This window comes from Clinocottus analis, unplaced genomic scaffold (genome assembly GCF_023055335.1).
Source record: "Clinocottus analis isolate CAN_PGR_092001 unplaced genomic scaffold, fCliAna1.0.p SCAF_2, whole genome shotgun sequence".
In the NCBI taxonomy this organism is placed as follows: domain Eukaryota; kingdom Metazoa; phylum Chordata; class Actinopteri; order Perciformes; family Cottidae; genus Clinocottus; species Clinocottus analis.
The window spans coordinates 441727-467336 of record NW_027175931.1 but is presented as its reverse complement, the minus strand read 5'-3'; the positions used below and the strand labels follow the sequence as shown (position 1 = coordinate 467336).

Genomic DNA, 25610 nt, shown 5'->3' with positions numbered 1-25610 from the left:
AACACTTTGTGAGTTAATTGAGGTCTGATGTCGCTTAATGTCTCTGAATTTATTCATGAGATGAATCTAACTTCAAAGAAACATCTTAAATTAATGTAAGAGCAGATCTTTTTTTTTTTTAAAGCAGGACGTCTGAGTTCATTTGCGTGAGTCTGAAGTCTTTGTGTCTCAGGTGTGTCGGTCCTCAGACCACCCAGGTGTGAGTCCTGTAATCTCAGGTGTGTTCCGGAGAACAAAGGCCAGTTCCTCTCTGCTGAACATGAAACGTCCGTGCGTTCACTTGGGACCTTGAATGCACCTTAGACCCCAGACAGGATCTGCGTGCACCCGAGTTCACCTGACGGCAGGTGAACTGACCCCAGACCTGCTCTCCGTGACGACCTTGTGTTCCTCCGCAGGGCGAATCCGGCTTCCTCGGCTACGACGGGCTTCCCGGAGTGATCGGTTACCCCGGCTACGAGGGCAGCCAGGGCCCGGCTGGGGAAAAGGTGACGACACCAGAACTGAACTTGTGTTTTCATGATGACGACGAGAGATTGTTGTTGTTGTCCCACCTGTTCGAACAGACGGCAGCTCCTCAGGGTTTCGCCCTGGGCCTCTTTTCTGTGGAAAATACCCAAACAACCTTCAACCGTGACGTCGTGTCTCGCTGATCGACATCTCGTGTTGAAGTTATCCATCCATCCATTTTCCGCCGCTTATCCGGGTCGGGTCGCGGTGGCAGCACCCAGCAGACCGACCCAGGCTTCCCTCTCATTTTCCAGCTCGTTCTGGGGACCCGAGACGTTCCCAGGCCAGCCGGAGATATAATCCCTCCAGCGTGTCCTTAATGAAGTTAATGAAATTTAATTCATACGGCTCAAAATGACGAAGGTGTGTGTGTGTGTGTGTGTGTGTGTGTGTGTGTGTGTGAATAAAGTGAGGAGAGTGCAGAGCTGCACAACATCGGAACTTCTTTTAGCCAGCACATGAAACATGAGTATGACGTTGTACTCCAGCTTCATGTACTTTAAGTCATATTGTCAGGAGGAATGTAAACACTCTCCACAGATTCATTCATCGAGTCTCTTGATTATTTTCTTCCTTCTCAGGGGGATGAGGGAACAGCCGGAGGTTCAGGACTGAAAGGCTCTCGGGTATGAAATACTTCTCTAACCTCTTGGGCTCTTCTCTCATTTCAGCCTCACTCTAGTTCCATGTTTGTATCTTTGTAAACATGACTGAGCACTATCTCTGTGAGGTGTGACAGCATGAACACAACCAGCACCTCCAAGTCGCTCTTCTTGTGTTCTCCAGGGTCTTCCAGGTAAACCAGGTTTCCCAGGACCTCCAGGACTGCCGGTAGGAACCTTTATGACGTGAAGATGATGTTTTACTGACCTGATGTTTACGCCACGAGTTTGTCTCTTCAGGGACTCCCTGGACATGAAGGAACCATCGGCCTACCAGGACTCCCAGGATGCAATGGGACAAAGGTAGAAACCAGCCCCACGCAGCTCATGTGGTCACGTAGATAATTATCCCTAAAGTCTCAAACGCTGACGTGTTGACTGGTCTCTTCCAGGGAGATGTTGGCTACCCAGGGTTCTCTGGGACCCAGGGACCTGCCGGCCTTCAGGTGAGTCCCGCCTATCTCCTCCATCCTCCATTTGAATCACTGCAAGTTAAGCTAAGCTAATTAGCTCGGAGAAGCTAAAGCTAACTGCGTTTGTGTGTTTCAGGGTACACCTGGACTGCGAGGTGCAAAGGTAAGACCTGTGACGGGTTACGACCTCATGAATATTATTCAGACGTTTATCTAGAAGCAGACGTGCAGTTGATATAAATCAGAGAGCTAACAGCTACCAGCTATCAGATAACAGTTAACACCTACCAGCTATCAGCTAACAGTTAACAGCTACCAGCTATCAGCTAACAGTTAACACCTACCAGCTATCAGCTAACAGTTAACACCTACCAGCTATCAGCTAACAGTTAACACCTACCAGCTATCAGCTAACAGTTAACAGCTACGAGCTACGAGCTAACAGCTAACAGTTAACAGCTACGAGCTATCAGCTAACAGTTAACAGCTACGAGCTAACAGCTAACAGTTAACAGCTACCAGCTATCAGCTAACAGTTAACAGCTACTAGCTATCAGCTAACAGTTAACAGCTACTAGCTATCAGCTAACAGTTAACAGCTACCAGCTATCAGCTAACAGTTAACAGCTACTAGCTATCAGCTAACAGTTAACAGCTACCAGCTATCAGCTAACAGTTAACAGCTACCAGCTATCAGCTAACAGTTAACAGCTACCAGCTATCAGCTAACAGTTAACAGCTACCAGCTATCAGCTAACAGTTAACAGCTACCAGCTATCAGCTAACAGTTAACAGCTACCAGCTATCAGCTAACAGTTAACAGCTACCAGCATACCTTTAGGAGTCAGAGGTCAGAGTTACACAACAGATGTTTAGAAATGTATAAATCTTATTTATGTCGAAGATCAACATAACAATAGAAATATTAGAAACTTAAACTATCTATTATTTTATCTTTACTTGCAGCTTAGTAAATGTCTTTAAACGTCTTCATTACCTTAAAACCACTTCGTTCAGCACTTCCTGGTTTAAAACCACTTCGTTCAGCACTTCCTGGTTTAAAACCACTTCGTTCAGCACTTCCTGGTTTAAAACCACTTCGTTCAGCACTTCCTGTGTGTTTTTCAGGGACACTCGTTCGTCTTCCCCTCCACTCCGGGTATTAAAGGAGCAACAGGACCTCAAGGACGAGACGGAGAACAGGTGAGTTGAGTCGCTCAGGCCGAGCGGCCGTAGTGCCGGAGAGAGAGAGAGGAGTCTTCTTCTGATTGGCCGCTTGTGTTGCAGGGGCTGGATGGAGATCCAGGTGATCCAGGTGCACCGGGACCACCTGGAGCCGCTGGTCTTCCTGTACGCTTCACATCCTCTCAGACATTAGAAATATTCCTCATCAGTGGCACAACCGACTGATCAGCTGTTCCTCTCTCATGTAGGGAAGTCCTGGGTTGCTGGGGTTACGCGGAGAAAAGGTGAAGAGCGCCTATGTGCTCCATGGTGATGGTCGGTTTGGATGCAGAGATTTATTAAGATGATTTATTAAGATGATTTATTAAGATGATTTATTAACTGAGAGCAGTTTGTGTCTTCAGGACGGTTCAATACCCCAACGTCTGAAATATTTCATTTAGTTTTCAAAAGATTTCATTTAGTTTGCATAATATAATATATTGTTCACAGAAGATAATAAAGAAATTATCTCTGCACTTTGGACTCTATTTAACTCGTTAATAACTTTATTTGTTAATAATCACATCTAATCTCTGTCTGATGTCTGATGACGCTGTGTTTTCGTTTCAGGGTCAGGAAGGGCCGAGTCCAGTGATACCAGGCCCTCGTGGACAGAGGGTGAGCCCGATGCTAATGCTAAGGCCGATGCTAATGCTGATGCTAATGCTAATTCCTAAGTGATGAAGACAAATAAAATTACATCACTTTGTAAAACACACTGTGATTGGAATGTGAGAGAATAATACAAACATTTCTAACATATGCACAACTATCATCATCATCATCATCATCATCATCATCATTATCCTCCTCCTCCTCATCATCATCATTATCCTCTTCCTCCTCCTCCTCCTCCTCCTCCTCCTCATCATCATCATCATCAGCTGTGTTTGGTTTCAGGGTGATCGTGGCCCACAAGGGATCCCTGGACAGAAAGGAATTAAACTGTATGCTGAAGGACCCAAAGAACTAAAGGTCTCTCTCTCTCTCTCTCTCTCTCTCTCTCTCTCTCTCTCTCTCTCTCTCTCTCTCTCTCTCTCTCTCTCTCTCGGCCTGTTTTCACTGACATGTGTGTTGTTTTCAGGGAGAACCAGGAGAAGCTGGACTGAAAGGTTGTCCTGGACTTCGTGTAAGTCAAAGCGGTCTCTCAGAGTTATGAATGTATGAAAGCACTAAACATAATGTTTATGGTTGTGGTTGACTTGATGTGTTATTATCAGACATTCAGGATGATGTGTGCGTTTGTTTTCTCCTCCAGGGAGTGGCGGGGAAACCGGCGGTTAAAGGAGAAAAGGGCGAGCGAGGTGATCCTGGCTCACTGGTAAGAGAGAGAGACCCAAGTACTGAATTATGATAACGTGAAGCTATAATCAGAATGTACGGTATTCATCACTAACAGATTATCTGAAATTATTGTTATTTATTTCATTTGCGCCTCCCTGGACTGGAGGGTCCTGGTCTAACATCGGGGGCTTGGTCTTTGTGTTTTAGGGTAAACCAGGAAAGGATGGAGTCCTGGGAGAGCTGGGAGATCAGGTAACACACTGAGCCAAGAAGAACACAGACAACCATATGAGATGTGGTGTAATACAGTATAATACAGTACAATACAGTACAATACGGTCCAATATGGTACAATACAGTACAATACAGTACAATATGGTACAATACAGTACCATACAGTACAATATGGTACAATACAGTACAATACAGTACAATACGGTCCAATATGGTACAATACAGTACAATACAGTACAATATGGTACAATACAGTACCATACAGTACAATATGGTACAATACAGTACAATACAGTACAATACGGTCCAATATGGTACAATACAGTCCAATATGATACAATACAGTACAATACAGTCCAATATGGTACAATACAGTACAATATGGTATAATACAGTACAATACAGTACAATACGGTCCAATATGGTACAATACAGTACAATACGGTACAATACAGTACAATACCGTCCAATGTGGTACAATACAGTACAATACAGTCCAATATGGTATAATACAGTACAATACAGTACAATACCGTACAATATGGTACAATACAGTACAATACAGTACAATATGGTACAATACAGTACAATACGGTCCAATATGGTACAATACAGTACAATACAGTACAATATGGTAGAATAGAGTACGATACGATGCGATACACTACGATATGGTATGATACGATACGGTGTGATACAATAAAATACGGTATGATACACTACAATATGGTATGATACATACGGTATGATAGGTACAATACAGTACGATACAATAAAATATGGTACAATACAATATGGTACACTACGATATTGTATGATACGATACAGTGTGATACAATACGATATGAAAGGTACAATACAGTACAATACAATACGATACAATAAAATACGGTACGATACAATGCGATACTATACAATACGGTACAGCATAGTACGATAAAATACAATAGCATACAGTTCAATACGGTACAGTACGGTGTGATACAGTTCAATACGGTTTAATTTGGTACGATGCAGTACAATACAGAATGATACAATATGATCCAATACGGTACGATACGATACAGTACATTACACTAGGTAGAGTGCATATTCAGAGACGTGAGACTGGACTTCGAGTTGAGAGGCAAAGTGTTTATTTCTGGACTGATAAACAAACCACAGGCCTGAGCTCAGCGTCTCTGACCCCCAACGCTTGGTGCCCGTCGTCCTCTCATGAAGACGAGCTGGAGAACGGTAACCACATGAACTCAAGCTGTGTGTCTGCAGGGCGTCCCAGGGGATCGAGGGTACTTCGGGCCTCCAGGTATCGAAGGAGCCACGGTGGGTCCTTTAAAAGGTACTTGAAGTATTCATGCAGGTGTACACTCAGTACTGCCTCAGTGTTCATGGTGTGTTTGTTTTCTTCTTCAGGGGGAGAAAGGTGAACGTGGTCCTCCAGGTCTTCCAGGAGAGGTGAGCAGAAGTTTGTTTTGTGTTGACAGGAAGCATGGCCGGTCCTTTCAAAATAAAACCCAGCTTGATTGAAAACAAAGAAAACGTTCACAGAAAACAGTTCAGCTGTGTGATGAAATATTAATTAGACCTTCAACAAATGGCTTCAATCAACCTGCAGGCCTTGAAAAGCTTCATGTATCACCAAGAGACTTCTCTTTGATGATGACCTGGTTCATATATATATGTATATATATACACACATATATATATATATGTACATATATGTGTTACGTTATTAACATAACCTGGTTCATATGTTACTTTATTGCTGGTGGGCGGGGCCAACAGACTCAGTCTCCATGTTAAATATGTGTGTGTGTTTTTTCAGACAGACTTCAAACACAGATTCCTGAAGGGCCGGCGTGGGGCCCCCGGACCTCGCGGACCCCTGGGCGTCCCAGGAGAACAAGGTAGAGCGGAGAGCCGCATCACACTTCAATACAAACGTGATCATTTCTAAACCCAGCTTCAGTCATGTGACCTGACGCTCACGGGATCCGATTCTCAGTAACGATGTTCTTCTTTCTTCTTTTCAGGACTTATTGGTTTTCCGGGCCTGCAGGGCGAGCCAGGTACCTCCCCTCCCTGAATTACTGTTATTGATTGGTTAATGATCAGACAACGATCAATAACCGATCATCAGACGGTATTCAGTAGAACTGAATCAAAGTGATAGTTACCTGGTTAACCCTCTGGGGTCTAAGGTCATGTTCTCCATTTTACATCATGTCTTCAATCCACGTGTTAAAGGCTCTTTGCATATCAGATACTTACTCACATGCTACATCTAACATCACATAATAACCTCATCTCTCTACAGAATGAGGCTCCACTGTCATAAGACACACGTGTAAAGTGATAATATGACCCTAAAGATGAACAACTGAATATAAAATTCTTCATATCTGTGGTGAAAACATAACTTTACTCATGAGGAGGAACTGCTGTGGTGCTGGACATTGTTTTACCAGAGTGTTCTGTTCACAGGAGCAGTGGGATATATGAACAACATGGTGGATACACGTACATCAATGTTAAATACCACGATTGGTGTTATTGTGTTTTGAGTAGAAGTGTTGTCTTGTGTTCGGGGAACGTGCTGCAGTGAAGACTGTTCTTCCTTCCAGGTGTGGCCACCACCGGTCCACCGGGCCCTCAGGGGCCGCCTGGCTCATCTGGACCCAACGGAGAACCGGGAGAACCGGGGCCCCTCACTTTTGGGCCCCCGGGTGAGACTGGAGGGCCAGGAAGACGAGGAATTGAAGGAGAACCGGGAGAACCAGGAATACCAGGTGATGGAGGGCTCGTGGTCCCTTTGACGCGTTGATGGTCTACATATTAAATATTCATGTAATACTGTGACACCTGGTTTCATGAAAGGGTTCAAGATGATCAAGAAGCTGCAGAAGGAGAAAAGTTCCTGTTCTTAATAATAATAATGTTGGAAACAACATAGAAATGACCTCACAACACATATACTTCATTATCAAAAGGAAGGTCTAAATAATTACTAATCACAAATTTAAATACAATAGTCAAACAAATAAGTAGATAAATAAATAAGAAGAAGACATTTTAAAGATATAATACATTTAAAAGCCCTTTGAGCAGCAGGGAGGCTCTTGTTCTCTGGCTGTGGAGTTCCTCAGGGAAGCGTCCCGGGGCCTTTAACGTTCTAATAAACGTATTGGAAACGTAACGCTGAATGCTTAATGATGACTATTAGCATAAAGAGGAAACGTGAGTCATGAATTATTCTCACACAACGTTGATTATGACTACAAGAGGGAAACATTTGTTTTACACAAAAATATCCGATGTGACAACATAATACTCTTCTTTGTGACGACCTTCTGACTCTCACAGCTCCGGCTCATTTTCCAATAAGGTCATGTGGTTAGCCTAGCTTAGCCTAGCGTAGCCTAGCCCAGCTTAGCACCCCGACTGGAAGCAGGAGGGAGCTGATCATTAAACTCAGTCTCTCTGACGTCTTTTCTGTCTTCTCAATGTCAGACTTCCTGCCGGGAGAAACGGGGCCTCCAGGAGCTCGAGGTCCGAAGGGCCCGGTGGGGTTCCCTGGAGTCCGAGGGGAGGAAGGAGGGCCAGGTGAGAGTGCGGGAAGATCACACCATCACCATGTTTCCACCTTCACAGTTACACACAGTTACAGTGAAGGTGTAGTTAGAACATTCCTGTCATAATGTATCTGATGTGTATTAATGGTTCTGATGGTCCCGGGTCAGGTGAGAAGGGCGAGATGTGTTCTGTCTGTTCGCTGATCTCTGGCCCCGTGGGACCTCCAGGTAAACCAGGAGAGCCAGGTGAAGACGGGGCGACAGGTGAGAAGCACAGCAGACTCTGTGATGTTTTACTGCATCAACAACAACCCAGTACCAGGTTCTGATCTAGAACCTGGTGCTGATCCAGTACCAGGTTCTGATCCAGAACCAGGTGCTGATCCAGAACCTGGTGCTGATCCAGTTCCAGGTTCTGATCCAGTTCCAGGTTCTGATCCAGCTTCAGCTTCTTGTCCGTGATTTCATTGTCTTTCCAGGATCTGTTGGTTTTCCGGGACCCGAAGGTGACAAAGGGGTCAAAGGTGTCCAAGGACCAGCTGGTCCACAGGTGAGCTCACGGATCACCTCCATGAATATATTAATATCACAATATCAATATGTAGGAGGATGTAGACACACACAAAAAATATTTATATTCAAAACATAAAGAATAAATAAAAATAACTTAGCGATAAATGGTTTATTAGAGGTCAAAGGTCACCTGGAGATCTTTAAAGGAATTATGACCAATCGATGCTTATTTCCATAACCAGGGGCCCTTTGGCCTGCCCGGCCTCTCGGGGGCCCCAGGACCCGTTGGGGACGCTGGGATCATGCAGAGAGTCGGGCAGAAGGGCTCAGAGGGCGACCGGGGGCCCCCGGGGCGGCTGGGCTCAGAGGCGAGAGACGGATCTCCGGGATCTCCAGGACCGCAAGGGGTTCTGGGACAGAAAGGAAACCCAGTGAGTATCAGAACCCTGAGAGTCCAGATCCGTCCAGGATGCGGCTCCCGGGATCCGCTCGCTCCAGGTCTGGGATCGGTTTTCATTTCAAGAGCTAAAATGTTAAAGCTGCTTCTTTTGGTTCGTTAGCTCCTCCCCCAGATCACAGGTGGGTCTTGTTTAGCTCCTCCCCTTTGCTACTCTGTCCAGACCGGCTCTAAGGGGGTCAACCAAAACCAGGAAGACAACAGGAGACTTCTTGTGTTGTGCTTCTTCCCTCTTTATGGGAACACGTGTGATGTTCTGACCCAACGAGTCCAGTGACGTCTTACGAGCCGCCACAAGGGGGCGTCCTGTAGAGAGATCAGGGTCATCTCTGTCTTTTTGTCCACTCTCAGGGGCCTCTGGGGCCAAAAGGTGAGAGGGGCCCGCTCGGGGAGACCGGCTTCAGAGGACTAACGGGACAGGTAGGACCTCCAGGACCACCTGGAATAGGGTATCCAGGCCCCCCGGGATCTAAAGGCAATGTGGGAGTCATGGGACAGCGTGGAGATCCTGGGAAACCAGGTGAGAGAAGGGGCGGGGCTTAGGTGTGTTTGAGATGTTGGTTGGCGTAAATGCTAATAGATTTTATTAAGCGTTTGATTGGCAGGCGGGTCACCCAATCAGCTGCCGTGCATGTTTTGGGCCTGAACGGGCTGAGTGAATTCTGTTTGTTCTTTCAGGTGAAAAAGGTTCTCCAGGCGAAATCACAACTTTTCCAGGAGATCGGGGGCAGAAAGGAACAAAAGGTTTACCTGGAAACCCCGGACCCGAAGGTGAGACGGCTCTTCAGGAAGCGTTCTAGGGTCTCAACATCCTTTTAGAAACCAACACCTTCTGACTCACCCGCCGTCTCTGCTGGTCTCAGGTATCACCGGGTTTCTAGGTGTTCAAGGATCTGCTGGGCCATGGGGAGAAAAGGGAGATGAGGGTTTTTCTGTCCAGGGGCCTCCAGGCTTTCCAGGGGTCAAAGGTTAGCGTTGAATAAAACCTGCTGCTGAGCGTCTAAAGAAGCTGAAAAACATCAGTAACACCTGTGTTTCTGGTCCGGCTCAGGACCCGAGGGACCCCCTGGAGCTCCAGGTGCTCCAAGTTTTGGTATCAAAGGACGGGCGGGGCCATCAGGCCCCCCAGGAATGCCGGGTCCCAAGGTAACGTGGACTCGTACGACAGGAAGTCCTCAGCGTGCAGAAAGTAAAATACAGTTCATCGGTTATCTGCTTCTTCACCACCATGATAACCAGTGACCTGTGACTACGAAGCAACAGCTTCAAGTCACAAACACAGAAACGACTCATCAATAACATCAATAACATCCATAACATCAATAACACATCTCACTACTTTAATATCACATCTCACTGCTGGTAATGTTGGAGTTTATAAATATTGTGACGTCTTATGGCAGTAGTGGCCACACCATCGAAATTTCTTGCAAAATTTTCTAGTTATCATTATTTTTGTCATTATTATTATTGATATTATTATTATTAGTAGTAGTAATTATAATAATAATAATTGGTCAGAATAGAAGAGTCACATGACACGAGGAACAGCGCCATGCTGGGCGTGAACAGGCGCCATGTTTCTGTTTCTGTGGGGGTTCACTTCCTGTCTGTGGTCACAGGGGAGCAGAGGGATCGGGTTCCCGGGCCAGCAGGGTCAGTCCGGTCCTCACGGGGAAGACGGCCCCGTGGGGCCCCAAGGAAACCTTGGACCACAAGGATCAGATGGAGCACCAGGACCTCGGGGACAAGATGGACCTCCTGGACCCAAAGGTACCTCGTTTAACATCTGATGGACCGGATGTTTGAAATCGCCTGAAGTGAACTGACACTGTCTCTCAGGCCGTAGTGGTCTGGATGGTTTACCTGGTCCCGTTGGTCCCTTTGGACCGTGTTCACCTGGCGCTCCTGGACCTGAAGGCGAGCGAGGACGGACGGGCATCATCGGATTCACAGGTAACAACACAGAGTTTGTGTCCCAGAACAGAATCTTAAATCCACCTTTTTATCTGACAGAGGAGAAATGTTGGAACTTTGTGTGGAAACTGAAGACCAGAAAGAGGAAACTCACCTGTGTCTCAGTCAAACAGGTGTATTGTCTTGCAGGGATGCGGGGACCAAAGGGAGGCAGGGGTGACCCTGGACAGCTGGGCCTGGGGGCCTTCGGGCCTCAGGGCCCTTACGGGGTACCCGGGTTCGATGGCACTCCGGGGCCAGTAGGAGAAGTTGGACTGAAGGGCCTGAGAGGGACCAATGGGGAGCCGGGAAGCACAGGTAAGAAGGCGTGGCCACACCTGCTCCACCCGGTAATCACTTTGAACCACGGAGCCGCCAGCGTGACATTTACACGTATGTGTGTTTCAGGCATCAGGGGAGACGTGGGTCCTCCAGGGGCCCTCGGGGGTCCAGGGGACGATGGAAGACCAGGAGAGACGGGACCGACAGGACCCAAAGGTTTCAATTAATCAACCAATTGATCAATCAATCAATCAATCAATCACTGTCTGACTGTAACTGTCTATGACCTGTCTGTCAGGTCAGATGGCTGTAGACGGGGTCAGCGGCTCTCAGGGGCCTCAGGGGCCCCAGGGGGACAGAGGAGAAACTGGACCAAAAGGATTCCCGACTGTCGTGGAGGTGTATGGAGACCCTGGAGAACCCGGAGACCCTGGTACTCTATCTCGATTTATATGAAAGGAATTGGGCCCCATTATGTTAGCTTAGCATATAGACTTCAGGTGTGTTGCGCTCGCTGTCTGTGACCCTTCTGGCTGCTTCCTGTCTCGCCCTTAGGGTACACAGGTCTCACTGGCAGCAAAGGAGAAAGGGGCCCCAAGGGGCCACAGGGCCTCGATGGGAGAACCGGCAGACCCGGAGACGGAGGACCGCAAGGTGACCACAGCTGATGGAGAACACTGTTTGTTTGTTATTAGCTGTATTTACCCGTCCTCACGTCACATGACTGAGTGACGAGTTCTTGTTTACCATCAAATCATAATTATGGAGTTGATGATGAGTGTGTGTGTCTGTCAGGACCTCCTGGAGACACCGGCAGAGCTGGAGAAAGAGGTCCACCTGGTCCTTGTGGGACCAACGGCAACCAGGGAGAGATGGGGAGGCCAGGTATATATATATATATATATATATATATATATATATATATATATATATATATATATATATATATATATATATATATATGTGTGTGTGTATATATCTAAATATATATATATATATATATATGTGTATATATATATATATGTGTATATATATATATATATATATATATATATATATATATATATATATATATATATATATATATATACATTAAAAAAGATGGTGAAAGAACAACGTCCAATGATCTCCATTTTAACGTTTGTCCGGCTCTTGTCTGTCCAGGCTTTAAAGGAGACAAAGGTTGTTCGGGGCCTTGTGGGGAACCTGGATCAGAAGGATCACCAGGACCAGGAGGGCAGAAAGGTGCTAAAGGAGAGTCAAGTACACCTGGACCTGGATCTAAAGGACCTCCAGGAGAGAAGGTACCACACACATAACACCTGAATGTCCAGGTGATTTGACCTGATATCCTCGTATGCCGATGACGTTTGGCTTTATTTGGCCGTCTGGGGCCAGGAATCTTCACCAGTTGTGTCTCCGCCATCTTTGTTCATGATTGTTTCCGTTTCTTCTTCTGTTATCAATTCAAAAGATCCTTTAAGAATCAAGTGTCCTCCTCTCAGGGAAATCCAGGATATCCAGGAACACCAGGTATAAAAGGAGAACCAGGAGATATTGGAAGCTTAGGTTCCCCAGGAGCATGTGGCCCCTGTGGCCCCAAAGGACTTTCTGGACCCCCAGGATGCAGAGGTATGATCCATCTCCTGATGTGCAGTAGTTTTGTAGAGCTTTCCTTCTCAAAACAACATCATCTGTGTCCCCAACAGGTCCTCCTGGGACTCCTGGGGGAAAGGGTTGTGATGGTCCTCCAGGGAAGAATGGCCCTCCAGGACCCACCGGCCTCACAGGTACACAAACCAGAGTGACAGCAGTACTAATGCCATCAGTACTACAGTACTAATACATGTCTGTCTTTCCTCTGAGTCGGCTAATTAGGAATTTCCTTTTCAGGGAACAAGGGAGCTCCTGGAGATCCTGGTCCAGCAGGTTCCAGAGGAAACCAGGGACAGGACGGCATACCGGGACCTCCTGGAGAGAAGGGAGCCATGGGAGGTAGGAGACTTGAGTCTGATTGGATCCTAGTTGTTTAGGTTTCAGATCCAGCTCATAAACCGACAGACGGGGGTCTGATCGGCTGCTTTGGTTTTCTCTCCCCAGCTCCGGGAATCGGGCCCCGGGGCCCAGACGGGAAGACAGGTCCACCTGGTGAGTCCTCAGGTGTGATTATGAGTTTAGTTCAGGCTAAATTGAAGAAGATGAGCTACAACACACTGCCCCCCTCCTCTGGTCTCCTCAGGGTACACCGGGGAGCAGGGTCCTCCTGGTGCCTGTGGTCCACCTGGGCCCCATGGTCCTGGAGGAAACCCAGGCTGTCCTGGTCCTCCTGGACTTCCTGGTCCTCCTGGTTGTGTTGGCCAGGAGGGAATCTGCATTGAAGGAAGCAAAGGAGACAATGGATTCCCTGGAAGACGAGGACCAAAAGGTAACGAGACGTCTCGATAAAACATAAGACAACAAGCTTTTGATCTTGTTGTTCAAATTCCTTTGAGCTCTATTACACATGTTATAACTGTTGGGTGAGCACTATTATACATGTTATAACTATTAAAGTTTGAATCATCTGCACACAATAATAGGTAAACTATTTTTAACTAGAGCACTGGACATGATACGAGGCTCTGAATGAAGATATAGTAACACGCCTCTCTCCCTGTAGGGCCGACAGGCTTTCGGGGTCCTCCTGGCCCTCCAGGTCCTGGTTTTAAAGGAGAGAAAGGATCTAAAGGAGCAACCGGTTTCCAAGGACCACCTGGCTACCCTGGTGACTCTGGTCCTGGGGGAAAACCGGTCGGAATCACTTTTTGGGATTTAAAGTCCAAGTCTGTCAGCATAAAACTCTGTGTCATTTGGACTTGTTGATCTTTTGCGTCGAGGCTCTGAGTTTCAGCTGACTTTCAGATCTCAGACTGGAAGCATCTGATAGAAACATCTGAGGGATTAAAAACAGCTGTTGTTGTCGTTGTTGTTGACAGGGTGAAGACAGACCACCAGGCCCTCGAGGACTTGAAGGCCAGATGGGAGCCACTGGTGTGACTGGACCTGCTGGTAAGAACCAGTTCACTGACCAGTACCTGATACATGTTTGTCTGAATGTGAAGTGGATCTCTGTGTTTTTATTGGACGCTTTGTGAACGAGCCGCTCGGTGGCCGCCGGGCTCCTCTGGTGTGTTTCAGGTCTGAAGGGAGACGACGGACCATCAGGGTCCGTTGGCCCAGCAGGACCTCCAGGACCACCTGGGAGGAGAGGTACCACAAAGGCATCTCACAATACTGCTCAGTACTGCTAACTGATTGCGATACGATAATGTACTGCGTCTGTACTGAATACTGTACACTGGTTGAAGTACCAAATGTAGTACTGAATTCTTCCCCCTGCAGGCCAGAGGGGAAAGGACGTAACCAGGGAGGTGGTGCTCCTGCCAGGAGACGAAGGCTCACCTGGAGCCCCAGGACTCAGAGGAGAATACGGGCCCCCAGGGGCCCAAGGGATACCCGGAGGTCCAGGTGAGTCTGGATTACTGGTTTGGTCTCCAGTCTGGAGGTGTGAGCGGTATGAACAGTATGAATGTTGTTAGAGGCACAAACAGATTTTCAGAGGCAGCGCTGTGTGTTGCAGGTCTGAAGGGACTGAGAGGACGAGCTGGTGGACGAGGACAAGGCGGCCGACCTGGACTGACCGGGGAACAGGGAGACCAGGGTCTCTTTGGAGCAAAAGGTAAGAAATCTGATCTTCTGGCAGCTTTCAAACAGAACCGCACAATTAAGGTATGACATAATATTGAATCCATGTGAGTCCTGAGCGACTGCACTCTTTAGTTCTCTCAAAGAACCTAATTTAATCCACTGGAAACTGTAAGTATGTGAGTATGAGAGTGTGGAGACTCTGCAGCATGCGGAGCAGCAGAGTGAGGCTTCCTTCATCGGGACCTCTTCTTCATCACAAGCGCTCTGTGTTGGCAGGTGCTGAAGGTGCTGCAGGTGCGCTCGGTGCTAAAGGTGCTCGGGGTCGATCGGGTCCCTGCATCAACGCACCGGAGAACGACGGCTTCATGTTCACCAGACACAGCCAGAGCCTCTACGTCCCAGAATGCCCTGCAGGATCTACTGAGATGTACAGCGGGTACTCGCTGCTGTTCATCAACGGAAACAACCGAGCTCACGGACAAGACCTGGGTAACCAAGAGCTCTAGGACTGATGTAGAGCTCTAAGTACTGATGTAGAGCACTAAGTACTGATGTAGAGCACTAAGTACTGATGTAGAGCACTAAGTACTGATGTAGAGCACTAAGTACTGATGTAGCGCTCAAGACCCCTCCCTCTCTCTCTCCAGGTACTCTAGGTAGTTGTCTACCTCGCTTCACCACCATGCCCTTCCTGTTCTGTAACACTGACAGCACCTGTCGCTACGCCTCACGCAACGACTACTCCTATTGGCTGTCCACCGACCAACCGCTGGGCAGCATGCCGCTCATCTCTGGGGACTCACTGAAGAATTACATCAGCCGGTAACACACACACACACACACACACACACACACACACACACACACACACACCACGCCACACACACACACAAACACACACACACGCACACACACACACACACACACTAACTTCCTGTGTGTTCAGGTGCACCGTGTGTGAGGCCAGAGCCAACGTGATGGCGGTCCACAGTCAGACCAGTCTGATTCCAGAGTGTCCGTCGGGCTGGGACGCTCTCTGGTTGGGATACTCCTTCGTCATGGTGAGCCAGTTCAACCAGTTCAACCAGTTCAACCAGTTCTCAAAGATACGTGACCTTCGACCTTTGTGAATGTGTGTCTGTAGGAGACGGGCGTGGGGGCGGAGGGGTCGGGTCAGCCTCTGGCCTCACCTGGGTCCTGCCTGGAGAACTTCAGGAAGATTCCCTTCATCGAGTGTCACGGCAGAGGAACCTGCAACTACTACACCGACTCCTACAGCTACTGGCTGGCTGCGCTCAACCCCGACGACATGTTCAGGTACACCGCACCTGTAGGGTCGCGTTCAGGTACACCGCACCTGTAGGGTCGCGTTCAGGTACACCGCACCTGTAGGGTCGCGTTCAGGTATGCCGCACCTGAAGGGACACATTCAGGTACGTCGCACCTGTAGGAACACGTTCAAGTACGCCGCACCTGTAGGGACAGGTTCAGGTACGCCGCACCTATAGGGACGCGTTCAGATACGCTGTTGGTAACTTAAGTGATCCAGACACACAAAGAAAACCAAACAAATAAGTTCAATGTGTATTTTATTTATAATTGTATATATATATATATATATATATATATATATATATATATATATATATATATATATATATATATATATATATATATATATATATATATATATATATGTGTGTGTGTGTGTGTGTGTGTGTGTGTGTGTGTGTGTGTGTGTGTGTGTGTGTGTGTGTGTGTGTGTGTGTATGTATATATATTTATATTTATAAGTCTATGTATAAAACATAGTCCTGCAGTCCTCTTAAGCACCAGCAGGGGGCAGCGTGTGTTCACAAAGCAGTCGAGGGGCTGTGAACAGAAGCAGCAGAGCTTCTGCAAGCTGTGAAATGAAGCCTCCTGATTGGCTGCCGTCTTCTCCTCACAGCAAGCCACGCCCCCAGACGGAGGAAGGAGACTTCCCAGCTCTCATCAGCCGCTGTGGAGTCTGCATGAAGCAGCTGTGATGACTGCCGATACTACTGGTACTACTGGTACTACTACTGGTACTACTACTGGTACTACTGATACTGGTACTACTACTGATACTACTGATACTGGTACTACAGATACTACTACTGGTACTACTACTGATACTACTACTGGTACTACAGATACTACTACTGGTACTACTACTGGTACTACAGATACTGCTACTGGTACTACTGATAATACTACTGGTACTACTGATACTTCTACTGGTACTACTGATACTTCTACTGGTACTACTGATACTGCTACTGGTACTACAGATACTACTACTGGTACTACTGATACTTCTACTGGTACTACAGATATCGCTACTGGTGCTACTATTGATAGTACGACTGTAAATACTACCACTGCTAAAGCTACTGATACGCATACTACTAACAAATACTACGTTAAGTGGTACTACTACTACTCCTACAAATACTACTTTAAGTGTTACAACTAGTAGTACTACAACAACAACAGCTACTGATACGCATACTACTACAAATACTACTTTAAGTGTTACTACTACAATTACTATGGGTACTGCTACTGTAAGTACTGCGTTACTAGTAGTTACAACCTCCAAATATTGCTACTACTACTGCTGTAAGCATGGATACTTCTAGCACTACTGATGCTACTACTGTGAGTACTCACAGCTAGTACTGTGCCTGTAAGTACTGCTTCTGGTACTACTTAATGTCCTGATATATGGAATGTTTACAGTTATGAGTAGTTCTAGTACTAGGCATAGGTATAGTACTAATACCACTCAATCAGTAGTACTTTTGCTACTATAACTGTAAGTACCACTGCTAGTACAACTACTCCAGCACCACTAATAAGACTAATACTACTACGATGACTGGAGCTGCAGTACCTCCTCCTGCCAGAGGGGGCGGAGCTGAAACACCACAGAAGAAGAAGCTGAGGTCCAACAGAGATACGAGTTGAACAGCTTTTTATTCTCTGCTCGGCAACAGCCTCCGCAGCGCTCTGATTGGACCATTCAAACAGCGAAGCATTCTGGGAGTCGTAGTCGCCTTCAACCAAAAACATTTTCTTTCATATTCTTTTTTAAACACTAAAAAATCATGAAATATTAAGTCGTTATTACCTTTAGAAGCTCTCTCGTTGTACATACTCCTGTCGGTAAATATCACCCATATGATTACATTTTGTTTTGTGAATATGTTGAGCTTTAATAAAACATGTTTTACAGAAGTCACTTCCTGTTTCCTGTTTTTCAAAAAGATTCAAATCTCATGAAATCGTCACCTCATTTAGACCTGAATGGTTTCACAGCTTCCTGTGATCAATATTTAAAACACTTTCACTTTATTATTGCTATATTGATTCATTTACTATTCAGTGTATTGCTCGTGACATGATTACATATGAATATTATTGTGTGACCATTTCAAACAACAGCTTTTTATTTGAATGCGTTTATTCTAAATTAGTTTTGGACATTTTAACAAATATAGATGAATGTAATTATACGCAGATGAATATTGATGAAACGTGTTCAGGATGCTTTCGTCATTATTGTTAATTATGGTTAGTGCTCTTTGTTTTTATATTTTCTGGCGTCTGTTGATCTAATCTCACGCTCTGTTTGTTTAAACGTCTTCTCTGGAAAGCCTCCAGGCTTCAGGACGCCACCACGTGACGCCGTTTATACGTTTATGGTCCCCATGAAAGGAACGTCGCCCAGGAAACTGACAACGGAAGTAACCCGTTAACCAGGAAGTAACCCGTTAACCAGGAAGTAACCTGTTAACCAGGAAGTAACCCGTTAACCAGGAAGTAACCCGTTAACCAGGAAGTAACCTGTTAACCAGGAAGTCACCCGTTAACTAGGAAGTAACCTGTTAAACAGGAAGTAACCCATTAAACAGGAAGTAACCTGTTAAACAGGAAGTAACCTGTTAACCAGGAAGTAACCCATAAACACGACAGGAAGTTAGTTGCTAGTTAGCAGTGTGCATACAGCGCCTAAAGACCACGTAAGTAAAGTAAAACATATCGCTGTAAAGTGACGTTGACGTGTTTCTGTGTGTTTGTGATGTTTCGGTGGAGGAAGTGAAGGAGGAAGTAAAGGAGGAAGTGAAGGAGGAAGTGAAGGAGGAAGTAAAGGAGGAAGTGAAGGAGGAAGTGAAGGAGGAAGTAAAGGAGGAAGTGAAGGAGGAAGTGAAGGAGGAAGTGAAGGACATCTTGTGAGTCTGCAGGTTGTGTTCTTTAAAAGAAGCCGCGTCCTTTGTCTGTAGCGTGAAGCTAACAGTAGCGTGAAGCTAACATATTGATGTAGATGTTTTTATTCATAACTTGTAGTTGTGTGTAACATCAATATGTTTCATTATATATATATATATATATATATATATATATATATATATATATATATATATATATATATATATATATATATAGAACACATGAACTGTTGTACATGTATCACTTTGTATACATAGTGTATTCTCATCATAATATTTATTAACTTCAAATTCAATGTCTTTACTATAAATCTCCTCTTAATGTTGAACTGCAAGAAAAACATTAAATATGTCACAATAATTATGATAATAATCGTAGTTTATTGCATCAATAATATTTATTCTTGATGCATGAGAATGAGTTTAGAAATATAATATTTAGGAATATTGATAGATAAACCCAATTTAAATAGTTTATTAATGTGTAGTAATATTTAAAGAGAATCATTTAAATTCAGTTTCCTGGAAACGTTTTGTTTGATTTAAACGAGAAATCATTTCCATGTTGGACTCAGTGACTCAGTGGAAACACACACACACACACACACACACACACACACACACACACACACACACACACACACACACACACACACACACACACACACACACACACACACACAGAGACACACAGGCACACACACACACACACACACACACACACACACATCACGGTGGGGGGGTCATCACCCTCCCATCATGCCCCTGAGTGTGTGTGTGTGTGTGTGTGTGTGTGTGTGTGTCTGTGTGTGTGTGTGTCTGTGTGTGTGTGTGTGTGTGTGTGTGTGTGTGTGTGTGTGTGTGTGTGTGTGTGTGTGTGTGTGTTCATACCAGCGGCTCCTCAGCAACCAGCTCTAATGTGTTCATTAGCGTTCTGAGAAAGTGATGCAGACGAGGGTGAAGAGGAAGAGGATTTGTTTGAGCAGATGAAGGCTTTTGTTCTCCAGTGCAAGAGGACTGAATCCACTCAATGAAGTAATAATAAGACAAGAAGTGGTAACGTCCCACAATGCATCAGTCACAACACACTCAAACATGATATTTAACAAGATATTTAACAAGATATTTCATTATATTGATCTTTACAGCCAAAACTCTCTTCAGAGGGATTTACAATCTGAACACATGACCTGTGACCTTTGACCTCTTACGCCAACATGTCATGTGACCAGAAGACAATAGATGTCATGTGACCAGAAGACAATAGATGTCATGTGAGGTGAAGTGAGGTAATCTGAGGCTGAAGGGACTGGACCTACTCTACATGCTCACCTCATGAGGAGATGTTTGTCTCCTCATGAGGAGATGTTTGTCTCCTCATGAGGAGATGTTTGTCTCCTCATGAGGAGATGTTTGTCTCCTCATGAGGAGATGTTTGTCTCCTCATGAGGAGATGTTTGTCTCCTCATGAGGAGATGTTTGTCTCCTCATGAGGAGATGTTTGTCTCCTCATGAGGAGATGTTTGTCTCCTCATGAGGAGATGTTTGTCTCCTCATGAGGAGGCGTTTGTCTCCTCATGAGGAGGCGTTTGTCTCCTCATGAGGAGGCGTTTGTCTCCTCATGAGGAGGCGTTTGTCTCCTCATGAGGAGATGTTTGTCTCCTCATGAGGAGATGTTTGTCTCCTCATGAGGAGATGTTTGTCTCCTCATGAGGAGATGTTTGTCTCCTCATGAGGTGATGTTTGTCTCCTCATGAGGAGATGTTTGTCTCCTCATGAGGAGGCGTTTGTCTCCTCATGAGGAGGCGTTTGTCTCCTCATGAGGAGATGTTTGTCTCCTCATGAGGAGATGTTTGTCTCCTCATGAGGAGATGTTTGTCTCCTCATGAGGAGATGTTTGTCTCCTCATGAGGAGGCGTTTGTCTCCTCATGAGGAGATGTTTGTCTCCTCATGAGGAGATGTTTGTCTCCTCATGAGGAGATGTTTGTCTCCTCATGAGGAGGCGTTTGTCTCCTCATGAGGAGGCGTTTGTCTCCTCATGAGGAGATGTTTGTCTCCTCATGAGGAGGCGTTTGTCTCCTCATGAGGAGATGTTTGTCTCCTCATGAGGAGATGTTTGTCTCCTCATGAGGAGGCGTTTGTCTCCTCATGAGGAGATGTTTGTCTCCTCATGAGGAGATGTTTGTCTCCTCATGAGGAGATGTTTGTCTCCTCATGAGGAGGCGTTTGTCTCCTCATGAGGAGATGTTTGTCTCCTCATGAGGAGATGTTTGTCTCCTCATGAGGAGATGTTTGTCTCCTCATGAGGAGGCGTTTGTCTCCTCATGAGGAGGCGTTTGTCTCCTCATGAGGAGATGTTTGTCTCCTCATGAGGAGGCGTTTGTCTCCTCATGAGGAGATGTTTGTCTCCTCATGAGGAGGCGTTTGTCTCCTCATGAGGAGGCGTTTGTCTCCTCATGAGGAGATGTTTGTCTCCTCATGAGGAGATGTTTGTCTCCTCATGAGGAGGCGTTTGTCTCCTCATGAGGAGGCGTTTGTCTCCTCATGAGGAGATGTTTGTCTCCTCATGAGGAGATGTTTGTCTCCTCATGAGGAGATGTTTGTCTCCTCATGAGGAGATGTTTGTCTCCTCATGAGGAGATGTTTGTCTCCTCATGAGGAGGCGTTTGTCTCCTCATGAGGAGGCGTTTGTCTCCTCATGAGGAGATGTTTGTCTCCTCATGAGGAGATGTTTGTCTCCTCATGAGGAGATGTTTGTCTCCTCATGAGGAGATGTTTGTCTCCTCATGAGGAGGCGTTTGTCTCCTCAGGTGAGCCTTCAGGTTGCTCAGTGTCTCCTGTGATGTATCGGAGAGCAACAGGAAGTGGCCCCGTGGGTTCTCACAATGGGAGCGTCTCTGCTCGGTGACCTCTGACCTGAGGCGAGTGCTCGGCCTGGCAGGAGTCCCTGTGAGTGTTTGCAGAGCGCGTGGGCGCTCCTCTTTGTTTAATGGAGATATCAGCGAGCGCTAATGAAGGCAGCTAATCCCTGAGCGCTCCGTTAACTCCTCTCTGCAGCGCCGCTGATAGTTTCTTCCTTTATTGTTTTATGGTTTTATTGTGTGAGGACTAATGGACGCGTGTTTGACTTGAGCGCCGGCGTGCCTCCGTCTCCTCGCAGCCCGCCAGCTGCCAATCACCAGCAGAGCCCCATGTGACCCGCAGGGGGAGGAGCCTGCCGGCTTCAAAAGAGCAGCATCCAGAGCACCGGCACCAGAGACCAGAACCAGCAGAACCAGCAGAACCAGCAGCAGCAGAACACACCAGCAGACAGTGGGGACTGTTTCTTCTTCTTCGTTGGTCTTTTCCTTCCCGGCGCTCCTCCCGTAACTCTTCTTCTCCTCCTCGCGCTGTTTGGCAGGTATGCAGTGCGTCCGTTGTCCCGCCCTCTTGGTCCTCGTGGCGTTGGTTCTGCCGGGCGTTTCCTCCCAGCCCGACAGAGACCAGGACCGGTACCAGAACCAGAACCAGGACCTGGAGCTGGAGCTGCGTCCTCACAGGCTGCTGCAGCGAGCGCGCCTGTCACAGGTGAGAGAGCCGACAGCCAATCAGAACGCTGCATTTCATTCGGTCCAAAGCCTCCTTCCAGACAGCAGCTCTCAGAGGAAGAGACTCGTCTTCAGTTCATGAGACGAGGAAGAGCTTCATGAACAGCTGAAGCTCCTCCTTCACTGAGCTGTGAGGTTGTTGTTGTTGTTGTTGTTTACAGCTGAAGGGAACAAACATTGAGAGTTGAAACGTTTCCATCTTAGACTAAAGTGTTCTTGTTTCCTCTGAATGGCTCCATGTGACCTTCATCATCATCATCAAACTGTCTGCAGGACTGGAGTAAGCGTGCGGTGGAGGACCTGCTGGCTCAGATGTCTCTGCCGGAGGCCGACGCCCAGCGGGAGGCCGAGGTCGTTTCCGTGGCGACAGGCGGGAGGCTGAACCTGGAGCGGTCCGTCGACCCGCCCAACAACCTGCCGCCCCGCGAGCGCAAGGCCGGCTGCAAGAACTTCTACTGGAAGGGCTTCACTTCCTGTTAAAGCCCCGCCCAGGTATCTAAACACCTCTTTAAGCCCCGCCCAGGTACCTGACCTCCTCTTTAAGCCCCGCCCAGGTACCTGACCTCCTCTTTAAGCCCCGCCCAGGTACCTGACCTCCTCTTTAAGCCCCGCCCAGGTATCTAAACACCTCTTTAAGCCCCGCCCAGGTACCTGACCTCCTCTTTAAGCCCCGCCCAGATACCTAAACACCTCTTTAAGCCCCGCCCAGATACCTAAACACCTCTTTAAGCCCCGCCCAGGTACCTGACCTCCTCTTTAAGCCCCGCCCAGGTATCTAAACACCTCTTTAAGCCCCGCCCAGGTACCTGACCTCCTCTTTAAGCCCCGCCCAGATACCTAAACACCTCTTTAAGCCCCGCCCAGGTAACTTGCGTTCTGTGTCTCACCTGTCTTTCTTGTGTTGTTTCCATGGCAGCTGCCGCACGGCGACCAATCCCAGATGACCTTCACCTGAGCGACTGGACGGACCAATCAGCAGCCGTCTGGCTGCAGTGTACCTGAATAATTCATGTAATTATCAATAAAACAAAAGATAAATCATTGAAGTTCGTGGCTCCGCCTCCCGTCTGTCTGCATGAAACATGAAACACTGATTACAGAAGAGAAACCTTCAAATGTTTATGAATCAGGACAGGAGGGAGCACTGGGAACACTGGGAGCACTGGGGGTAATGGAAACACTGGGAGCACTGAGAGGACTGGGAACACTGGGGGCACTGGGAACACTGGGGGCACTGGGAACACTGGGAGCACTGAGAGGACTGGGAACACTGGGGGCACTGGGAACACTGGGGGCACTGGGAGCACTGAGAGGACTGGGAACACTGGGAGCACTGGGAGCACTGGGAACACTGGGAGCACTGAGAGGACTGGGAACACTGGGAGCACTGAGAGGACTGGGAACACTGGGAGCACTGAGAGGACTGGGAACACTGGGAGCACTGGGAGCACTGGGAACACTGGGAGCACTGAGAGGACTGGGAACACTGGGAGCACTGGGAGCACTGGGAACACTGGGAGCACTGAGAGGACTGGGAACACTGGGAGCACTGGGAGCACTGGGAACACTGGGAGCACTGAGAGGACTGGGAACACTGGGGGCACTGGGAACACTGGGAGGAGTGGAAACAGCAGCAGGTTTGTGAACAGAGAGGTCGAGTGTAATTAACCTTTAATGGAGATCAGAGAGAGCGAGAGTAAATGTTGACTCAACACATCACACAGTGTGTGTGTGTGTGTGTGTGTGTGTGTGTGTGTGTGTGTGTGTGTGTGTGTGTGTGTGTGTGTGTGTGTCGTTAAGGATGTTAATCTTTAATCTCTAATGTAAACTGAACGCTAGATCTGAACTGCCAACATCCAAGCCCCGGGATTGGTTGCTGCTCTAAATAAGTGTGTGTGTGTATATATATATATATATATATATATATATATATATATATATATATATATATATATATATATATGTATATATATATATATATATATATATATATATATATATATATATATATATATATGTATATATATATATATAAATATATATATACATGTACTGCAGACAGACAGCTGGTGTTGTGTTTCATCTTCTTCGTTTCCTCCTGCTTTAATGGGTTCAGAGGTCAGAGTGTGTGTGTGTGTGTGTGTGTGTGGGGGGGGGGGGGGGGGGGCAGCAGGAGGCCTTGAGTCACCGCCCCCCCTCTGAGGAGCCGGCTAATCAAACGCCTGGGTGGAGGTGAAAGTGTGAGTCAGTCTGGACTAATCACACACACACACACACACACACAAACACACACACATTAGCAGGTCGGCACACACCATGTGACCCCCCGCTGACGCCCAGCGGGATTCTGGGAGAAATATTTAGAGTGACAGGAAGACACTCCATCAGTGGTGTGAGGAAGGAGAGGAGGCAAGGAAAGAGGGGACAAGGATAGAGGAGGCAAGTAGAAAGGAGGCAAGGAGAGGAGGCAAGCAGAGAGGAGGCCAGGAAAGGAAGCAGGGAGGCAATGAGGGAAGAAACAAGGAAAGTAAAGTAGGAGGTGGTCTAGGAAACAAGAGGAGAGGAAAGAGGAGACATCAGAGCAGATCTCACAAATTCAAAATGTTAATAATTAATTCCTGTAGAAGTTTTATTAGAAGCTAAAGTGATAATAATAACAACAATCCTAACAATAACAACAATCCTAACAATAACAACAATAACAACAAGTCTCCTCTGGAACATCTTTCCTTCTTTTCTCCAAACAGAAAAGGATGGAAACGTTATTTTAATAAATAACGTAGAAGCAGAGCGGCGTCTCTAACTCGGACCGGCGGCTGAACCAATCGGCCGTCAGCCGTCCGTCTCCGTGGTAACCGCCTCGGACAGGTGTGACACGGTTACCACGGAGACGGTCGTCTGCCGTTAGCGTCCTGACGGCTGAAGCCCCGCCCCCTCGCTGCAGGTTTCTTTCAGCGTGGGATTTTTACTTT

At 46.8% G+C, this 25610-nt stretch overlaps 2 protein-coding genes across 2 annotated transcripts in view; both read left to right on the top strand.

Annotated features, from left to right (window-relative positions):
- Positions 1 to 17989, top strand: part of col4a3 (collagen, type IV, alpha 3) — a 22661-nt gene extending 4672 nt beyond the window's left edge. Inside the window, exons 4-54 of the mRNA XM_068585796.1 lie at positions 189 to 197; positions 399 to 488; positions 1092 to 1136; positions 1297 to 1341; positions 1413 to 1475; positions 1565 to 1618; positions 1722 to 1748; positions 2714 to 2788; positions 2873 to 2935; positions 3019 to 3054; positions 3383 to 3430; positions 3713 to 3787; positions 3897 to 3941; positions 4071 to 4133; positions 4304 to 4348; positions 5600 to 5653; positions 5744 to 5785; positions 6156 to 6237; positions 6364 to 6399; positions 6955 to 7056; positions 7841 to 7933; positions 8071 to 8166; positions 8382 to 8452; positions 8658 to 8846; positions 9224 to 9392; positions 9551 to 9643; positions 9736 to 9840; positions 9924 to 10018; positions 10495 to 10645; positions 10715 to 10828; positions 10979 to 11146; positions 11237 to 11326; positions 11409 to 11543; positions 11666 to 11764; positions 11906 to 11995; positions 12275 to 12414; positions 12616 to 12742; positions 12820 to 12900; positions 13004 to 13105; positions 13211 to 13258; positions 13350 to 13535; positions 13770 to 13900; positions 14086 to 14158; positions 14288 to 14359; positions 14492 to 14617; positions 14730 to 14828; positions 15074 to 15286; positions 15445 to 15619; positions 15744 to 15858; positions 15942 to 16114; positions 16746 to 17989. Coding sequence (XP_068441897.1) covers positions 189 to 197; positions 399 to 488; positions 1092 to 1136; positions 1297 to 1341; positions 1413 to 1475; positions 1565 to 1618; positions 1722 to 1748; positions 2714 to 2788; positions 2873 to 2935; positions 3019 to 3054; positions 3383 to 3430; positions 3713 to 3787; positions 3897 to 3941; positions 4071 to 4133; positions 4304 to 4348; positions 5600 to 5653; positions 5744 to 5785; positions 6156 to 6237; positions 6364 to 6399; positions 6955 to 7056; positions 7841 to 7933; positions 8071 to 8166; positions 8382 to 8452; positions 8658 to 8846; positions 9224 to 9392; positions 9551 to 9643; positions 9736 to 9840; positions 9924 to 10018; positions 10495 to 10645; positions 10715 to 10828; positions 10979 to 11146; positions 11237 to 11326; positions 11409 to 11543; positions 11666 to 11764; positions 11906 to 11995; positions 12275 to 12414; positions 12616 to 12742; positions 12820 to 12900; positions 13004 to 13105; positions 13211 to 13258; positions 13350 to 13535; positions 13770 to 13900; positions 14086 to 14158; positions 14288 to 14359; positions 14492 to 14617; positions 14730 to 14828; positions 15074 to 15286; positions 15445 to 15619; positions 15744 to 15858; positions 15942 to 16114; positions 16746 to 16824 — 4797 coding nt within the window. The 3' untranslated portion in view covers positions 16825 to 17989. The remainder of the gene's footprint in view (positions 1 to 188; positions 198 to 398; positions 489 to 1091; positions 1137 to 1296; positions 1342 to 1412; positions 1476 to 1564; positions 1619 to 1721; positions 1749 to 2713; positions 2789 to 2872; positions 2936 to 3018; positions 3055 to 3382; positions 3431 to 3712; positions 3788 to 3896; positions 3942 to 4070; positions 4134 to 4303; positions 4349 to 5599; positions 5654 to 5743; positions 5786 to 6155; positions 6238 to 6363; positions 6400 to 6954; positions 7057 to 7840; positions 7934 to 8070; positions 8167 to 8381; positions 8453 to 8657; positions 8847 to 9223; positions 9393 to 9550; positions 9644 to 9735; positions 9841 to 9923; positions 10019 to 10494; positions 10646 to 10714; positions 10829 to 10978; positions 11147 to 11236; positions 11327 to 11408; positions 11544 to 11665; positions 11765 to 11905; positions 11996 to 12274; positions 12415 to 12615; positions 12743 to 12819; positions 12901 to 13003; positions 13106 to 13210; positions 13259 to 13349; positions 13536 to 13769; positions 13901 to 14085; positions 14159 to 14287; positions 14360 to 14491; positions 14618 to 14729; positions 14829 to 15073; positions 15287 to 15444; positions 15620 to 15743; positions 15859 to 15941; positions 16115 to 16745) is intronic.
- Positions 17990 to 22288: 4299 nt separating this feature from the next.
- sst1.2 (somatostatin 1, tandem duplicate 2) lies at positions 22289 to 23664 on the top strand. Its single transcript, XM_068585478.1, has 4 exons — positions 22289 to 22363; positions 22452 to 22618; positions 22912 to 23130; positions 23555 to 23664. Exons 2-3 carry the CDS (start codon positions 22454 to 22456, stop codon positions 23116 to 23118), a joined length of 372 nt encoding a protein of 123 aa, XP_068441579.1. The 5' UTR covers positions 22289 to 22363; positions 22452 to 22453; the 3' UTR covers positions 23119 to 23130; positions 23555 to 23664.
- The last annotated feature ends 1946 nt before the right edge of the window (positions 23665 to 25610 follow it).